Genomic DNA, 19,375 nt, shown 5'->3' with positions numbered 1-19,375 from the left:
CTTCGAAATAATCCCGCGGCTCTCATTACCGGCGTCGTTAATCTTGGCCGCGAGCAACGCGAAACGAGCCAATTAATCTTGCCTGGTAAGACCAGCGTGAACGGGTCTCGTAAGCAACGAGAGCGACCCGGATGAATAATTAAATCTGTCCCCGGGCCCGATGACTAGGTCGCGTCTCGCGATACTCTCGTCGCGGAACACACGGGGATCGACGAACCGTCCCAAGGAACAAGGACGAAAGGGGTCCTCGACGTCTCGTAGCAGAGTCGTTGGCGTGGTTTACCGTTACGAGAACCCTGAGACCGGAATAATCGGACTCTGACCAGGTCTAACACTGTTGGAACGATATACGATACTTTATACGTAGAGTACAACAGATCTATTAAAAACACAACTGGTTAGAGGCATTTTTATATAACACTTGATTTTCTTAGTTTGAACATTTTCTATTTGACGTGGAATGAGATTGGATGTGGATAGTGATGTAAAGTATCTTTCCTGGTCTAGGTTAGAGGTGTATAGTCAGCACTATTCGAACGATATTCCAATATTTTATACATTGAATACAACAGATTCTTTATTAGACATACAAAATATTTTCTCAGGTCCAACACTATTGGAACGATATTCCAATACTTTATACAATGAATACAACAGATCCTCTGTTAGACGTGTAAAATATTTTTCCAAGTCCAACAGTATTCGAACGATATTGCAATACTTTATACGTTGAATACAACAGATATTCTATTAGAAAAACACGACTGATTCAAGGCATTTTTAAACAACACTTGATTTTATTAGCTCGAACATATTCTATTTGATTTGGAATAATATTAAAAATGAACATTGATATAAACAAAATGTTTTCCTATTCGAAATTAAAGAATTGAACGCGCATAACAGTGCACAAAATACTCGAAGGACCAAAGGGATCCGTCCATCCGGTTCTGTTCGAGAACCCGGTCTTGTGCAGTTCACGATCGTCGAATAAAAAGCGACGACAATAAAGGCATTATTAATGGCCGCAATAACGGCAATTACAGGAATGAATATTGAGGTCGCCGCGAAAGTTCTGTCCCGCTGGCTGCGGCCCGAAGACGGATTGGATTTTCTTAAAAGCCTCTTTCATCGGGAATTTACAGTTAAACCGTGTATTTTCTATCGTTCTTTGTTACTTTGTTCCCGGAACCCTTCGCGAGGTTTGTTCCAGGATGATTCTCGGTTTAAAGGAAACGTTCCCGCTTGGGAACCGCACCGGTCGTCGCTCGAATAATTTCGAATTTATCGCGCTCGTTATCTACCGATTGTGGGTCATGGACGTCGTAAATTTGTGGTAGGTCCGATCCCTCGAGGAAACATTCGTTGGACAGTTTATGATGTAATATTTGTTTCTTGTTTTATACGTTGGGATTTATTGCCGCGAGCGTTACACAACTCAAAATAATAGTGCATAAATCGTCGAATTTATCGTTCGACGAAAAGTCGGTATTTCTGTCCCGCGCCAGGCTCTGCGTTATCGCTTTTGTGAAATTCTGACGACGCGGGCAAGAAAATTCGACACGACGATTGTTCGTGGAAAGTTTCACACGGGGACAAGTTCGGCAAAAATTCTACGCGAAATTTTTATCGTCGACGAAACGTCGCGGGAATCTATTTTCCACGGAGATAAGAATAACGTTTACGACGCAGCTTTCACCGTGATATGAATATTACGGGAGCGTAGCAACGGCTGACTGGCTCGAAGGATTTATTAACGTGGATGCGCTCTCGAAGCTTGGCCTACATCTCGATCTTCGAAATCGCTGGAAAACAGCTAAGCGGATTGTAGATAAAAGAGTTCCAACGTCGCTACTGGAACGCTGTTTCTCCTTCGAGTCTTCGAGCTTCGAACCGGGTCAGGGTCGCCCGGGTGTATTTTTGCGTGTCGGACATCGTTTCGAAAAACGACGAGAACTTTTCCCGAAGACTTTCATATTCCCGACGGTTTAAAAATATTGTCGAAGCAATTATCGTCGGCAACGACACTCGGACTAATTGGATTCCTCGACGCGGACGATAATTACGAAGAAACGGAGAGGAGAAAGATCGAAGAATAATTTGTTGCACACTTTTCAAAGATCAAATTTTAATCACGATCCACGGACTTACGGATTAACGTTTAATTTTACACTGGAAATTCTGTACTCTTCGTTTCGGAAAACAATGGAGAGCGTCGTTTTATCGCTGGAAAAATTGCAAACCGATTGGAAAGCGCTCCCCACGGACCGCTGGGTAGAGGAACCTTGTATCAAGCAGTGTTCTGTTATCAAAGGGTCGTACAAAAGAATAGAAATTTGAAAAATAATACAAGTCTCGACTCGTTGAAGAAATCTGTTCGAATGTAATTTGTACGAGACACGATCGACGCGCGAATAAAATTAACAAAAATGTTTCGATGTTCCATAAGTGGCGCCTTCGAAGTAGACAGTGGATAAAGAAACCTTGTATCGAGCAGCATTCTGTTATCAAAGGGTCGTACAAAAGAATAGAAATTTGAAAAATAGTAGTCTTGGAAATATCTGTTTGAATTTAATTTGTGCGAGACACGATCGTCGCGCGAATAAAATTAACAAAAATGTTTCGACATAAGTGGTGCCTTCGAGGTAGACACGTTCCCGTGAACAGTGCGCTATTTTTCCGGAAACGGTTCGAAAAAATGCTCCGTCGAGTCGCTTGAAAGAGCTTTTATTCCGTTCCGGGCGAGCGAGACGCAAACAGGGAAACAAAAAGAAAACAAAAAATCGGGGAACGTTCGTACGTAATTAAAAGTCACCCGCGAAAGCATCAGGAAAGCTTCGAGCGTGTTGCCGTTTGATTCCGGCGTTCACAAAGCCCTCGAGAAAGCTCCTTGTACGGAACCCAGCGTGCGAGTGCGCCGGGAGAGCGTGACCTCCATAAAAGGGAGTTTTATGCGAACCGCGCGCATTTGTTCGCCGTTTAAAGCCGTTTCTGCAGGTGCTTCCGTGCCAGTAAATTGCATGTAAACCCTTTCCAGCCCAATTGCCAGCGAACGGAGACGAGAATTTCGTCGCTGACGGGTGCCATCGCGACGCTCTCCTCGCGACTCGTACCTCGATTTTGGCCCCGAGTCGCATTTTTATAGGAATATTTACTGAAAAATGATCTGGGAACCCCTTTGTGTTTGTGTGCCACTTTGTCTCGAGCAAATTTATTTATTTATTCGTTTATTTTCCGGCGCGTTCGCCGCCATGCGTCATATTAGCGCGACTCCCAGAGGCGGGCAAAATTTCATTCGACCGGCAAAACATGCAACAAAACACGATGGACTCTACCAACGAGGCCATTCGATGTTTCGAGCATAAGGAGAGACGGGTTTCATAATGTTGTCGATAGATAATTGTTATGGAAATTCGTGTTTTCATTAATAGAATTAATTAAATGGGAGATTCATAGAGGGTTGTCTCCTGAATATAATAATTCGTATCTTTAAGTATTTCTGAATCATGAGTGTAATTATTATATATAGTTATCGTATAGTTCGTGTTTGTGACGCTGTGTTATGTACAGATATTTTCTTTTCGTATTTTGGTAAATAGAAGAGAAGAATTGGTTTGGGAATTAAGTCGACAAAATGACGATTTTGTTGATAGAAAAAACATCGTATGCGATCTTGTCTAGGATACAGAATAATACAATATTTACTTATCTCGTCACGGTTCTCGCATGCCTTGCTTTATCAGCTTTGATTAAGATAGACGTAACCCTATCATGTAATACTGCTATCTGCTATATCAGATTACTGTTATAATGGGTGGAACGAACACCTATCTTTATCTTACCTCAACCCTATTAGTCTTGAAGACTAAAATAAATAATAATAGATAAATAAGTCTAGCCAACTATGGTCCTGTAAACAACTTGACCCATCGACGACCCAAAAATGGTTTAAATAACAACCCCATGCTACGATACAATTTAATTCAAGCTTGATACAGTAAAAAAGTTTAAATCATATCTAAAAATAGAGTAATGGCTATCAAATTACTAGTATAATATGTGAAACGAACATCTTTATCTTACATCACCCCTATCAGTCTTGACGACTAAAATAAATAATAATATATAAATAACTCTACTCAACCGTGCTCCTATAAACTACCTGATCATGCTACGATACAATTAAATTGAAACTTGCTACAGTAAAAATAGATCAAATCTAGTAATAACTTAATACATTTCGTGAAATGGGGAAGAAAGGTCTCGACGATAATATTGATACCAGCAATAGTATGAATATTCCCAACCAATAATAGCCAGTATCCATGACAATAAACGGGCATCGATCGGTCTAGCAATTGAACTGTCCAGGTTATCGGACAGATTCATGCGTCCGGTCGAAAATAACCGGCTGCCTACGTACTAAATTCGAAATAGCTCGGAGCAACGGCACGCCGCGGTCTTTGGAGATCCGTTCTCCGAGTCGATCGATCGGAACTGTGCGTTCCCAGCGGTTCTTTCGATCGGTTACGTCACTGGACGTAGTTTGCCGTGCCGGTGCCGGGCGTCTCGACGCGTACGCTGCGAATTCACGCGTCGATGAATCACCGGGTGCCTCCGGGCTGCCCCCCCGACGTCGACCATCTTGATTGCGACACCCTTCGACGACTTCTCGCCCACCGTCTACGAATTTCCCGGGACGCGTTCGCACTCGCGAGGACGGTAATCCCGTTAGGGAAACTTTCCTTGTCTCGTTCAACGAGATTTGCGAAATCTTCGCGACAAACTATCTCGGTTGTACAAGGTGGTTCCGCGAAACTGGGACAAGACGTTCCAGCTTCTCCGCCGAGCGACGAGAAATTGACACGAGGGGAAAAATTCCATCCCCCGGCGAGAGGAGATCTCTCGATTTAATCTTTCCTTTTTTAAATCTTTTGAATGCACAAAGCTCGGTTAGCTTCTTTCGATGTTATTAGAGTGGAGTGTATATTGGAGAAGTCACACTGTAGACTCTCGATTTTCTCTCGTTTGTACGGATAAACGTTTTGGCAGATTTCCACGCGGGGATACGATACCCGCAGTTTCCAATTCGCTGTTTCGACCGACGTACAAACTGGGCCGTGGACGATACGTCATTACGACGCGTCAAATGTGTGTGCAGTATTGTTTGCTAACGTAATATTAGTTCGTCGCAAAGTATTATAACTTAGAAGGGGATCATCGTTAGAGTCGTGTTTAACCTTCGATTACTCGGTGTACGTAAGCTTTGTGCAGCACTTGGACGGAAATTTGCTCTAGCTATGGAAGAAGGAAAACAACATTCGTGTGGATAATTTTATAAAATTGATAGCGTAAGAAGGTTTCTAACTATCGTACAATTTTTATCCAGTTTCACTTGAGAATATTCATTTACTTATTAAGATATCAAGATACCATCTTCCATAAGCAATCTTTTTTCTGTATCACTCAGTATCACGCTAAGTTTCGAATTAGAAGAATCAATTAGCATTCGAGCCATGTGGCGGTGCGTCGCGTCGAATATTAATCGACGTTATCGAGCGTTCCCGTGAAAGATCGTCCGTTTATCTGCGCGGAATCACTGTCCTCGATCAATACGAAACCAGTTCGAACGAGACACGATAACGCCGAAACTGTCGAAAGCACCCACACACGTCGTCTACGCAAAACTGAATTTTCCATTGTTGCGTTCGTCTTGCGATCGTCTCGTCGAACCGTATGCATCGTATCTCCCTTGTAACGTCGCTCCAGGTCTGACAAAGTAATCCATTTAACGGATTCCTGTTTCCAGCTTGCTGCCTACGCGTCGATTCCCATGATACTGGCTACCGATAAAGGCTTCCTACGCGCGTACGCGTAAATTAGTCGGTGCTCGATTAGTCACGATCGAATGGTTTAGAAAACGAGTCGACATTCAACGCTCGCCAGCTACGCGGGTAATTATTGCAGAAGGTATTTTCCGATAACCACGATGGCGGCTCTCCATCAGGGTAATGGAAGAAAGTTGATTTTAATATCATCCATGCGGGGAAAATAGATTGGTACAAATTCTAAACCGAGGGATCAATTAACGAAAATATTATTTCTGAATACTAGGAGTTGTGAAAGAATCCAAAGGATTTGGTAACAAAATTGGAAATGTTCCAAAAGAGATTAAAATTATTTCTCAACAAGAATATTCAATTTCATCATATTTGCGTTGCACTGTTCTACCAGATTAACAAGATCTAATCAAATTTTAACCATAATCTATATAATCCACGTGGAGGAAAATAGATTGATACAAATTGTAAAGCTAGGGATTAATGAACGAAAATATTATTCTTAAATACCAAGAATTATACTCCTCGATATTGGAAAAATTGGAAACGTTAAAAATGTGTTCGATTAAAATTATTTCTTAACAAGAATATTCAATTTCATCTTATTTGCGTTGCACTGTTCTACCAGATTAACAAGATCTAATCAAATTTTAACCATAATCTATAGAATCCACGTGGACGAAAATAGATTGATACAAATTGTAAAGCTGGGGATTAATGAACGAAAATATTATTTCTAAATACCAAGAATTGTTCTCCTCGAAACTGGAAAAACTGGACAGAGATTAAAATTATTTCTTAACAAGAACATTCAATATAATCTAATAAAATCTTGTATGCACCATTATGCAAGGGGACTGCACGAAAGTCGTATAATCATAGTATCAATCATTCGAGCAACTTGTTTTCAAAGACTCCAAGACATCTCGTTAAATGAATTTACCCCGCCAATTTCGAGACCAGTTTGCATCCCTTCGATACGAACGCGATGGAGGTAAGTCGCCGATGGAATAGTTTAGTAAAAAGTACCGTGGGTGGTAAAGTTTCACAAAAGATCGTCGATCGTCACTCGGGGATCTTCCCTTGTTAACACTCGAAAGGAGCTTTCCGCGCTTGCACTATGTCACTGTTCGTTAAACTTCATTTACCGAGATTCTGTTCGCTTCTTCTCCAGATTGCAATGTTCCCAGTGGTTGGTTCGCTTTGATCATCGGCTTTTTTCTCGCGTTTGGCTTCCCTGACCTTATTCCGGCTTGCCGGTTGAACAGTCGCGGCGATATCTATCCATCTATCTGCTCGCTTGCGCCTTATTTTTACTGCCCCCGGGGAAATTGTTCGCGACTGGGCGTATTATGAAATATTACCGTTGTCGTATCTAGGAAAGTCGTTACGAAAGCCCATTACGAAACAACCCTCGGCCGGGGTTTAATTTACAACGGGTGATCTTGAATAATGATTGCGAACACCGAGCTGGCCAGTTCGCGTTTCAACGTACGATTTCACCGAGGATCTTCGGCCTGTTAATCGCGGAAGACGAGCTGTATCGCGTGGGTGGCGATCATCTTGCGATCCCGGGACAAGGAGAATTTGTCAGTAGCCTCGACACTTAATCCATCAACTAACAACTATCTTCTTCGATGAATTTAATAATAATAATACGGTAAAAAGCAACGGGGGCCCTTGAAGGAACAGGGAAGACGAAAGTTACAAATTCGAGTCTCAGGTTCGAGTTATTTATCTCTACTTGTTTTTTAAAAATTATAGCGAGTATGACTAATTAACTCGGACGCCGCGGTTAAATGATTACGCTTGTTTGAAACGTGTTGAGGTCTCATTTGTCTTAACCTTTCCAGCACTTGCAAAACTGGCAATTTTAATTGCGCTGTGTCCCCCGAGCCGGAACAGATTTATTTCGTAAGCTGTATAATAAAGAGGATTTATAAATGCTGCGGGGGAAGAAATCGTTTAAATGAAAAAGTGGTTTCTGATATTTTTTTAGCTAGGATTCCTACTATTTTTTTTTATTGAGACAAGCAAATTTTACTATGCACATATGGCACAGTATCGATAGTCTATAAATAAAACGAAAGCGGACTATATTTTTCCGTCGCATTTAAAGTATCATCGCTAAAGTTTGAAAGTAATAAGTTAATAATGGGTTAACTTGCGAGGGTACACGTGGCGGTAACAAAGAACAGGAGGCCAAGGATCGATCGAGAAGTTTGCGTAGCGAAGCCGCAATGGTGGCGCGAACGAACGAAAGGAAAGGTTTCCCCAAAAATCGAGAACCGATTCCTCTCCGGGGCACTCGATTTGATAAATCACTGGACGGGGCTTGAAAGGTTAAGACCGTCCGTAGGAAAAGCCAGCGGAATAAACTCCACGGTTCGAAAGCTGCGAATTTGCAGGATTTACGTCCATCTTACGCATTTGCACCGCCCGATAGTTTGTACGAGATTATGTTTCTCGGAGATACGATCTTCGGATCGTAATTCTTCGCGTATTTTCCTCGAATCCTTCGCCGACGGTTATTTCTGAAATTTATTGCGCGTGGGAGAGAGTTTCACACCCTACGTGTCGCTGGTCGGCCATTATACGAATCGGGATTAAGATCGTATGGGGGAAAGAAGTCCGATGGATGCTGAAATAACGATCGGAAATCCTGTTTTATCAGGTGGTACGACTATGCAAACCCCCGGGTAACTGAAAGGGTAATCCCCGGATAACTGAAATGGCATCGAATCCTCCAGTGTTTTGCTCCTTTGTCAGCGTTTAAAGGTTTCCACTTGTGATCGAAATTTTGTATTGTAATAAGCCTGTAACGAAGACGAAAGTACCTCCCAGAGCTAAATATCACATAAATGAAGAGATTTCTTGTTTCAAATGATAGCGAGACATTTGGGATTAAGATCGTATAGAGAAAGAAGCCCAATGGATGCTGAAATAACGATCGAAAATCCTATTCTATCAAGTAGTACAACTATGCAGATTTCTCCAGTTTTTTTGCTGTTTTATCAGCACTTAAAGGTTACCATACACTTCCGATCTACACTTCGAATCGTAATAAGGCTGTGACGAAGACGGAAGTACAGAAAATGGTAGCGAAAGCGTGGTGAACGAGCTCGAAGACAGTCGGAGGATTAACGTTTCGCCGACGAGGGTTGTCGGCGGTTCCACGAGAGCGTAGGATCGGGACACTGGGAATCGTGCAACGTTGGGAGGGTGGGCGAAGGTTGAGGGGGGTGGATGGAAGGTGTAAGAGACGGTGGTGCGGTGCGAACGACCGTGAAGTGGCGTAGGGTGTCGGTCGGTCGTGGTAGGGGCTTGTTTGAGGTACGGATGCGTTTGTTGCGAGAACGGATGAGAGTGGATACCACACGAGGAGGATGGAGTGGGTCAGTCGAGCTGCTCCCTCCGCCCTTGTCCCTCGCTGTGTCTCTGTTCTCCTCCACCCCCTTCGACAGCTTCAGCCCCCGTCTGCACCCTCACACACACACTCTGTGCATACAGGTCCGCGCGCCCGCATTAGTTTTATTGCTCGCGACGGGGGTGAGGGTTTGAATAGTCTGAAAAAGCGTTGTTAGGATGATCAAAGATTCTGTGGGGCTTCTTTGGCCGCGATTCCTCCAGTCCCTTTGACACCGGAGTTTTGGCTGGCGAAGTGCTTTGATTGGTGGACTGCCAAACGGGCTCTATCGAGCTAACGCTGATCCTGTATCGGGAATCCCATGTATGCTGCGAGATTTATCTACTCGACGTAAACTCGGGTATTTTTCCCAAATCGGATAAAATTAGGATCGAACGGGGATCCTTGACTGAGGAGAAACGTCTTGTTTCTTCAGGAGTGCATTATATTATAAGATGGAGCTCCTTGACTTTGATGCGGAGCTTCTTGAAGTATATGAAACATGTTTCCTTTATGCTTTCTAAAGAAATAGTTAATTTCTGTTATCTGTTTCTACCCTGTTCGAGTCGTTTAAGGTTCCACGGTCTCGAAATGGAGTCGGAATGCCTCGGAGAGGAGAATTACGAGGCGAAGGGAATGTATTTCGGTTCGACTTCCTTGTTCATCGGATTCGGAGCATGTAGTCGGGGCAAAAAGTTGGCGAAGACGTATGTTACTCGCGCGTTCAGCGTCTAGCGGCCCCGGAGGAACCAGTTCTCGCCGCGTGGCGGCCATTTAAGCCACGGCTTAACCCGGCTTAAAGCGTTGCTCGGCTCCCTCTCGTACTTCCGCCACGTTCCGTTGCCCTGACCGTTGCGCCGCGGCTTTTAATCGAGCCGGATTATCCCGATTCGCAATCTTCGGCTGCAATCCCAAACTACGGAGTCGTTTGTATTCGATGTTCGAACCCCGATTCCGCCAGAAACAACGATCTTTTACCCAGAAAGCGTCTTCCATTCGAGACTCGCGAGCCGGTGCTCGTCCAACTCGATTCGATCGTGAAAATCATTTTTATTTTACCCCAAAAAGGGCGTTTCTCGGATTTCTCAGATCTTCTCGCGAGGTCTACGCGAAGTTCGCCGAAGATCCAGAGAATGGGTCGCGTGCTTAACTTCTCGCCGTGAACTTGGAACATCCGGACCATTTGGTTTCTGCAACTTCCCAGTTTCAGAGATTTCGAACTCACCTGGAAGTTTCGATCCTCGCGATATCCTTGAAATTCTCGGAACTTCGAGAACTCTACCGAGATTTTCGAAGATCCTTGCTGCTTTAAATTTCACTTACACTTTGAATCGAAGAGAGCGTTGCCCATTTTCGTAAACAGTGATCTTCGACGAGTCGAAATTAACTTTGGGAATCTATGTCTCGTACTTAGATTCTTTACTTATAGTTACTTGTAATTTTTCCGGGAGGGTGGAAAAATTGCTAGTGAACTTTACTAGTTTGGAGATTCGTATAATTTGCGTAACAACTTTGCAAACTTGCTAATGGGTCTGCAACTGTTGTCGCGTTCCTGGAACGGATGCACGAGCGAAAACAGAAACTAGATGACCCAGTTAGATCGGAACGCTTGTGGCAGAGAGATTATACTGAAATCACGGAGACTCTCTTTCGATAGTCCGACTGAATAGGTATATCGCAGGGGCGATGGATTTCCAGAGACCCTTTATCGAATTCAACAAGCGAGAATTCCCGGAAGGTCTGATTTCTCTGGGGACCTGCTCGCCAATAGGGGGGAATCGGATCGACCGTCCAAGAATCAAGAGGGTGCTTTCCTTACTTTTTGGCTATCCGTTTCATTCTACGATCGTCCGTGGGCTTATCCAATTAACGCACTCTACCTTTTTTTCGCCAGAGATCGCAAAACATATCCGATAAATCACCCAGTATCGCGAGAATCTTCGAAACGATGCCGTAAAAATCATATAAATAAATTTACAAACCATGCGTTGGAGTTACGAAGCAAAATTACAAATGAAATAGTTATTTTTGAAACTGAAGGTACAATAATATTTTCCCATTGACAATACGACGTTTTGTTTCTTGTGGAAATACACGAGGGAAATAAAATAACTTGAGATTTTCTTTGTAAATAAGAATATAATGGAGGAATGTATTTAAAAATGAAGCTTTTGTTCTACCCCCTTGAGGAATCCATCTTCCCTTACGAAGAAGGTCGAGCAAACGAATCAAACTTCGCTGGCCAATGGCTCCCAATAAAACAGAGGCATTTATCGTGAATCTTATCGCGTTACCTACTCGCATTTCGACCGGATCCAGCCCGTAAAGCGTCCTTACCCTCGATTCTGTCCACCTTGATCCCTCCAACCCCTTGTTTCACGAAACACATCGGCCACTGCTTTGGCTCGGATATTTATTGCTCGTAGAGCGTTATCGAATGGCCTCCTATATCCAAAATCGTGGGAATTCCAGTTAACCTACCTGATGCAACTGCTACACCATGATTCTGCAGACGATAGAGCCTATACCCGGTGTTTCAGAAATAGACGACCACGTTTCAGAAGCTTATTTTGGAGTCTCAAGCTGCTCCTACAAATAGAAATCCATTAATTCTAAGCTAACATAAATTTGCCAAGCATTTTTATAACTGAAAATATAAATTGTTTCAAGTTCTAGTCATCTAAGTTTCCTCTCTCTTGCATCGACTAGAAAGTAGACTTTATATTTGGCTATCTATTTCTGGACCATCCCATGTAAGTGTTTGAGCATACACAGGGGGTGCCCTAACATGTAGAACCCACTGATCGATGGAGGACGCAGAAACCATAGAAAAAGTTGAAACTCGTGTTCTGCTTGACCCTGTTTTCAAGTTGCAGCCAACTCTGAACTCCTGATAATTTTTAACTCTTCCACACTCGAGCGTCAAGTGTTTCACAAATTAAAACCGTATGTTTCCAAACATAAAAACATTTCTTAATTTTCCCCCCGACTTATCTACGAAATAAAAATTAAAACCTCACGTTCACTAAAATCTACATAGTTCATCGAATAAGTATGATTTTTTCTGTGCACCTAAATTCGAAATTCTTCCCCTGGTAAATTTTTATACTGCAATGTGTTAAATTTAGAACGTTCTCGAGCGCGGATATAGGTTGGGCGTGTGAAATGGTTAATCACAAACTGAGTTAGTATAACTGATTCTCCTAAACTGTTTGTGTAGAACGCTTGACAACCCCTTGATATCTCTCAACCTTGTTGACTATTCTGTTCTATAAATCAGTCTGGTCCGTTCTCTTACTACAAGCACTTAATGTTACTCTAACTTGTTGTGTGTTAGAAGCGATAATGAATAGGTATGCAAACCAGGAAGTAGCAGACACGCAGTTAATGTTTGAACTCGCCGAATGTAATTCAGTCGCAGAGGTCTGCATGCAAATCCTTTCCTCTGCGGGCCTCTGCCCGATAATAAAACGTTTCAAAAATTACTGGAACCATTGCTGGTTCGATCGATCCACTATCAAACAATACAAGATCGATCGAGAATATTTTTCGAATCGAGTCATCGACAACACTTACATCAGTGTAAATGTTTGAGGGGAGATAATTGGCGATAATGTAATCAAACCTGTTTTCCTCGATACGAAATTAACAGATCAAACGTACGCCAATTTCTTGAGTAATCGATTGCATGAATTATTGGCGTCCCATTACGTGATGCACGTAGCATGTGATTTATGTGCAATGGTACACTCTGTCTCATTTCCATTTGTAGTTAGCCCTTTGCACTCAGCTGTTCCCTCTGAACACAACGAGATTACTTTTTTCAAAGAGATTATAAAGGACAAACTGCATGAGCAGAAAATTAAAAAAACAGATATGTTTGCTTGGAGTATTTACTATTTCCTAAAAAAGTTTGAGTGAGTGGTCGAAGAAAAGTTTCCTAGTGCAAAGGGTTATCAGAGTTCTACTTTTGAAGCCACTGAAAATCACATATTCCCAAATTTATTGCAACGCTATATGAAACTGATTTACAAAACAACCCAGTGAGAGTTTCAATAAAGCACCTAAAATATTGTAAAGAAGTAGCTGAACGCCACGTCGACCGGAGGTAAGCATCGAGGCCAAAAGTGTCCGTTTCGAGCGGTTCCTGTGAACGCGAGCAGCTGCACATTACGAGAGAGTACAGCGATGGCTATAACTGGGGAACAAGGTGAAACAGGGCACGCGTTTGTACGAACTTTTTTCATTGTTTTCGCGTCCTCGACCGGAGGTGGGGTGTCAGGGTACACTGAGCTTGGACAGAAACGGACTTGGGGTAAAACGGACTGTAACGAAACGAAGAGGCAAGAAGGAAGTCGTCGAAGGAGGAGAGAGAGGATCCAAAGGGGGTGGATGACGGTTCGAGAAGGGCCTTTGACTGGCGCACGAAGGGGACCAAACCAACCCCTCAGGTTGCTCGGTCTGCAAGGGTGCGCGATATTGATTCTCGCCTACCGCTTTCCACCGACGTTCTGCCACCTACCTGTACGCCGACGATGGTCGGTGGGTGGGTTGTCTCTCGCGCTATGCTTCTCCCGTTCACGCAGACGGTGGGCACGTAGCACGTCTCAATGAGCCACGACACGATCGAGCCGTCGCTGTCTCTCCGGTCTCCTTATCCCTGATAATCGATAACGATCGACGGTGGAGTGGCTGTTCCGACGGGATAAAGATCTCCGCGCGCCCTTCGATATCGAGGATAGCCGGACGATCGAGCAATACTTGATAGGATTCCCCCGTCGTTCCGCAGGCATCTTACCGCGAGAAAAGGTGAATCACGATGACTGCGCGAGTCGTTGGCTTCTCGAGGATTCGTATAAATCGCTGCCATTGAATCGATGTTTGCGCCGACGAATCGCGGTACCGACTGTTTCGAAACGGTAAATCAATTTCATCCCCTTACTGCAACGACGTCTCGATTCGTTCCTTGCAGTTGGGAATTCTGCACCAAAATTGTCAAATTGTACACGAAAGCTTTGATTTTAGACAATTGGGGGAAATAGTCACAATCTGTCGTTGGAATTATTTACACGGTCTTAAAATTCGAGAGCAAAATTACTACCCACAATCTGTCATGGAACTTACTTTTACAGCCCCCTTAAAATTCAAGAGTCCTATCTACGTTTATTTTCTTAAATTGATTTTTCACTGAGAAGCTAAAGAAATTATATTACTCATATGTGGATGATGTAATAATTTACATGTTAAACAACTCCCAAAATTACAAAATCATTTTGTCACTATTTATAGAGACACAACACCAAGTGTCTGCCCCAGAATATAAACTCTCCATTTCCGTTTCAATTACAAAAATGTGTTTTCAATTTTGACACTACGTTTTCCACGGTTCTTCGACAATTGCCCAACCTACCGGTCATTAGCTCCCTCCATCATTCCATTTCGAAACGCTCGCCCTTCGATTTAACAACGATTGACGCAACGTTCCCGGTCGTTTCGTTTTTCCCATCGTCATTGCAGCAGTTTTAATTCGTGGTCGGTAGTAATCGGCGATCGTATCTCAGCTCCGTGCACCTCGAGCGTGCTCGCAGCAGTTGCGTTTAATTGAGCCACGGCGAGAGGCTTCTCTATCAATCTCGGCTATTTAGGGCCCCCGTAACTGGACGTCGTCGCGCTCGCCGAACAATAATCTCGCTTTGTTCCCCACGGCAGGTTGTTCCGCTGCTCCTCGCGATGATCTTATCGTCCACGGTGCAACGTGGCCCCAAAGAGATTAATAACGCGAGATCGGTCCGCCTCGCAGTTCGAGTCGCTTGCCCGGAGAAAATAGGGCCAATAAAAGCACAGGGGAGCCAGCCTCCGACCGCCTCGCAACAGACAAATATAAGACAATGAAGATTAATGCCTCGACCTGGTTCCACGATCGTCCTCGGTAGCCGACGGCACCGTGTGAACCGAATTTTCGGACCTCTCCTTCTTCTCCTTTTCCAATAATAATTATTAAAAAACTTATTTTGTATTCCCAAAGGATAGTTAAGTAAACTGTGAAAATGAATTACATCGTTAGATAAACATTTACTTAAATAAAATTAATAAAGATGATTAAATTTTGCAACGTTCACTGCCCCCTTAAAACACCCTCGTATAACGAACGTGTTTTTTTTTTATTTCAGATCAGCAGTCGGCGTGATATGGATGTGAGCTTCACGAACGTATTAGAGGGGGCTCGCCAGTACTTCCAGGGACTGCCCGTGCCGAGTACAGGTGGTGCAACCGTGTCAGCGGATCACAATCTCGCGACATCCACGAGTTCCGCCTCGTCGACATCGGCGTCTCACGACCATGGCTTCGCTTCATCCGTGGCTCCTTCGTCACCAGCACCGTCAGCACCGTCAGCACCATCGTCATTATCGTTACCGCCGCAATCGGCTCCGAGCAGCAGCAGCAACGAGGAATCGAATCGCTACCCTGGCGACGTCAGGCCGTCCTCGGTGGACAACGGCGTCGCGGGTTCCAGCTACTGGAGCCCGTCCGTCGAACCATATCCTCCTCAACCGACCAGAGTCGAGGTCCCGGACACGAGGCCCGACGAAGCCTCCTCCATAGAGCTCACCGCGAGCTCGTCGTCCTCGAACACCATCACGCTGACGGAGATGCAGCCATCGAGCGGTCGATCCTCGCAGAAGCAGTCGTCCAACGACCATCAGCATCGCTCTCAACCCACGACGACGGTCTCCGAAGCAAGCTCCCACTTGCACCAGATGCAACCGCCCCAACAACCGCCGGTATCTCCTGGCCCGGTGTACCAGCAGCTGAACACCGTCTCCAGAACGTCCTTCTCCACCGCGGAAATACTCGCCTCGTCGCACCAGACGACTTACCAAACTGCCACGGACCAGCCGCCGCAATCGAACCCGTCGGTGGTGGCGCAGAGGAACCAGTACTACCCCCGTTACCATCATCCCGACATCACGAAGAGCGCTTCAGCCCCGTTCGCACAGAACTCGGTGTACCAGTCGGCGAACGTGGTGGCGGCGCCGTCGGGGAACGTCCAGCCGGTGACAAGGTCCACCCCCGTAGAACAGCCCAACGTTGTCTCCTCCGAAGGACTCGCTCAGGAGCAAAGGGTACCGAGTTCCTACTCCAACGCGCCTCCACCGACAAGCGTGCCGTCGATCTATGGATCCCCGTCGCCTCAGAGCTACCGGGCGTTGCAGCACCAGCCCCCCAGTCGACTGGGCTCCTCGAGCAACAACCCCGTGGCGGACAGGTCGCACTCGTCGCGCGTCTCCTCGTCTCCGTCCTGCTCGTCGGCGCGTCACGGCAGCCTGAGTCACATTCCTTCGTCTTCGTCGTCGTCGCAGAATCTTCCGGCGCACATTCCCGTGGTACGGTCGCAGCAGCAGCAGCAACCCGGTCAGATGCAGCATCAGCAGCAACAGCTATCTAGTCGAATAAACGCCGCTCCCTCGTACAGCGGTCGTTTGGTCGTCCACGGGACACCGACCGCGTCCCCCTCGTCCTCTAATCAGATGCCACCGCCCCCGGCGCTGACCGGCTATCATCCCGTTGCCTCCCCCCACGACGCTCCTCATCACGCCGCTCCCTCGCCGCACAGACAATCTCCTCACGTGTCCGCCCTTCACAATCCTCACGCCTCCCCTCATCACGCCCCCTCGCCTCACTCAAGCTTCCAGCCTCACTCGCCGACCTACCCACCCCCGCCACCCGCCACCTCCACCCCGCACTCGTACAGCCTTCCGATCACGTCGCAGCACTACCAGCCGACCACCGATTACGCCGCGAACCCGTACGCGCTCCCGCCACAGTCTTCGTATCATTCCTTCCAAAAGAGTCCCCAGCCGCCGCACACGCAACCCAACTACTATACCCAGCCCCGATCTCAGAGCCAGCCCTACGCGCAGCAGATGCAGATGCCAGCCCCCGCGCAGTCGATCTGCTCGGGAACGGGTAGCACCAACGGTCCTGGCTACCAGCAGAGCAACAAACCGGTCACGTACAACGGCGTCGATTCGAAGAGGAGCTCGATGGAGGCGCCCTATGGCGCCTATCGGTCCCCGCTGACCACCGTCCAGCGGATCGCCAACACGCACAACCTTCCGCCCATCGCTGCTCTATCGTCCTATCATTCCAATAGGCGAGAGCCCGCGAGCAAGGCTCAGCCGATGCACAGACAGCGCGCCTACTCGGCCACCGCGGCCAGCAAGGTCGTCGGGACGCCGCCATCCTCGATGCCAGCGCCCCAGAGGGTCGCTGAGTATCCGGCGAACCACGCGATGCCCGTAAACGGAAGGACGACCACGGTCACCAGTTCCTCGTACAGCAGGTACCCGGGTCAGCCGGGCTACCCAACCTACGCGACCACGATGGCGCCCAGCCATCAGGGCAGCAACTCCTCCAGCAGCACCACGGTCACCTCCATCGGTGTCACGGCCAGATCTTCCGCCCCCCTCACCACCATGCACGCTTACCAGTCCACGGACGCGACGCGTACGGGATCATCCTACCACTATCAGCCGCCAGCTCGAGCTACGGATGATTACGGATACAAAGAGTACTTCTATCCGAATTCCTCCGCGTCCACGGTACAATCCACGGCCGCTCCCACCGTGGCCACCCCCCTGCAGCAGACCAACGGCATCCGGAAGAGGGAGTCCCCCCTGGACCTGTCCGTGAAGACCGTGAAGACCTCGGCGGACTCCACCGCTCAGGACGACATCGAGATGATCACGACGGAGAAGCACGTCGTCAGCAGCTCCACCGTGATGTCTTCGAGAAGCAACGGATCCAGGACGATGCTACCCCCGGTGCAACCGCCCCCTCAACCGTACCCTGGCTACGACAACCGATTGGGGAGTAGCAGGTCCCACCAGAGCACCGGCGTCCGCGCCTCGACGCCGCAAACCGTCTGTGCTCCGAAGGTCGACTTCTTGCCGGACTTCAACTCCGCGCCGCTGCGTCACCACCACGGTCAACCGCACGAGAATACTCTACAGCGAAGGAGCTCGACGCAGCAGCTGTACGCTCCGCCCCCGCAGTCCCTTTCCTCCCAGCATCCTAATAATACCGCTCCACTGCCCCACATGTCCACGTTTAAAAAGACATCACTGCCCACGGCGCAGGTGTACGACGCCGTCACTGTGCCAGCGCCACCCCCGCCAGCCCCGTCCTCCTCTTACCTGTCAGCCAACGATTCCGCGGCGTCCAGATCGTCCAGGTACCCTCCGCCCATGGTCGACCCTACTAGGATCACCCACAGCGGACTGCCTCTCCAGGACTACCCGACAGAGTCGAAGTACTACATGGACAGCAGAAGCAAGTTCGGTCAGCCTTCGCCTCAGAGGGATCGAGCGACGTCCAAAAGGCCAGGGGACGCGATCTACGGAACTGGAGTACCCCACAAGCAACCCAGACTCGACACATGGATACAACAGAGACTGTCCACCGCCAAGGCGCTCTACGAGCAACAAAAGAGGCAGGAGATGAACCTCCCCGTCCCTCTGCCTAACGGAACCCTCGTCGCACCGAACACCTACGAGCAGAGATCGGACAGTGGTTACTCCTCTTCCGAGTCCTCGAGGTACCAGCAAGCTTACTGTGATAAGAGGAGCTACGCGGAGCCCAAGGTTACCCATAGCTCGCCCCCGTACAATCATCCCGCGGTCGCCAAACCGAGCAACGTCCACTCTCTGCCGCAACAGCTCAACCCCGGCCAGACGGCTTACTCGAATTATCGGCAAAGCCAGAAGGTCGGTGCACCGCCCGGCCCCACCCCCGCGGGACAACCTACGGAACCGCCGAGTAACACAGGCGCCGACAAAAGGGTTCTCAGCCTGCTGAGAAACAGCTTGGAGAACAAGCAGCAGAGGGAGGAACAGATGAACAGTCAGCAACCTATACTGGCCAACCACAGTCAACAGAGTTTCCAGAATAAGGTACATCTCTATGTTTCTTCTCGCGATATTATGGACTTCTTTTGCCCCTTGGACGTTGATCGATCGCGTGGAATAGTAACGCGCGAAGAAGCTTTGAAATAAAACTATTGGAATTTTGAAACGACTATAAAAATCTTGCGTTTGGGAACATTAATGATGAAATAATTTTGTTCATG

At 46.9% G+C, this 19,375-nt stretch overlaps 1 protein-coding gene across 7 annotated transcripts in view; it reads left to right on the top strand.

Annotated features, from left to right (window-relative positions):
* Positions 1 to 19,375, top strand: part of LOC143352155 (uncharacterized) — a 340,958-nt gene that overhangs the window by 310,429 nt on the left and 11,154 nt on the right. For all 7 annotated transcript variants that reach the window (XR_013081869.1, XM_076784458.1, XM_076784462.1 and 4 more), the window contains one exon: positions 15,417 to 19,199. Coding sequence is in view for 6 of the 7 variants with exons in the window: in XM_076784458.1 (XP_076640573.1) it covers positions 15,435 to 19,199 (3,765 nt within the window). In the remaining variant the exon portion in view is untranslated. The remainder of the gene's footprint in view (positions 1 to 15,416; positions 19,200 to 19,375) is intronic.

This window comes from Colletes latitarsis, chromosome 3, assembly GCF_051014445.1.
Source record: "Colletes latitarsis isolate SP2378_abdomen chromosome 3, iyColLati1, whole genome shotgun sequence".
Lineage (NCBI taxonomy): Eukaryota > Metazoa > Arthropoda > Insecta > Hymenoptera > Colletidae > Colletes > Colletes latitarsis.
Note: the sequence above shows the minus strand (reverse complement) of the source record. Positions and strands in the feature narration are given on the sequence as shown.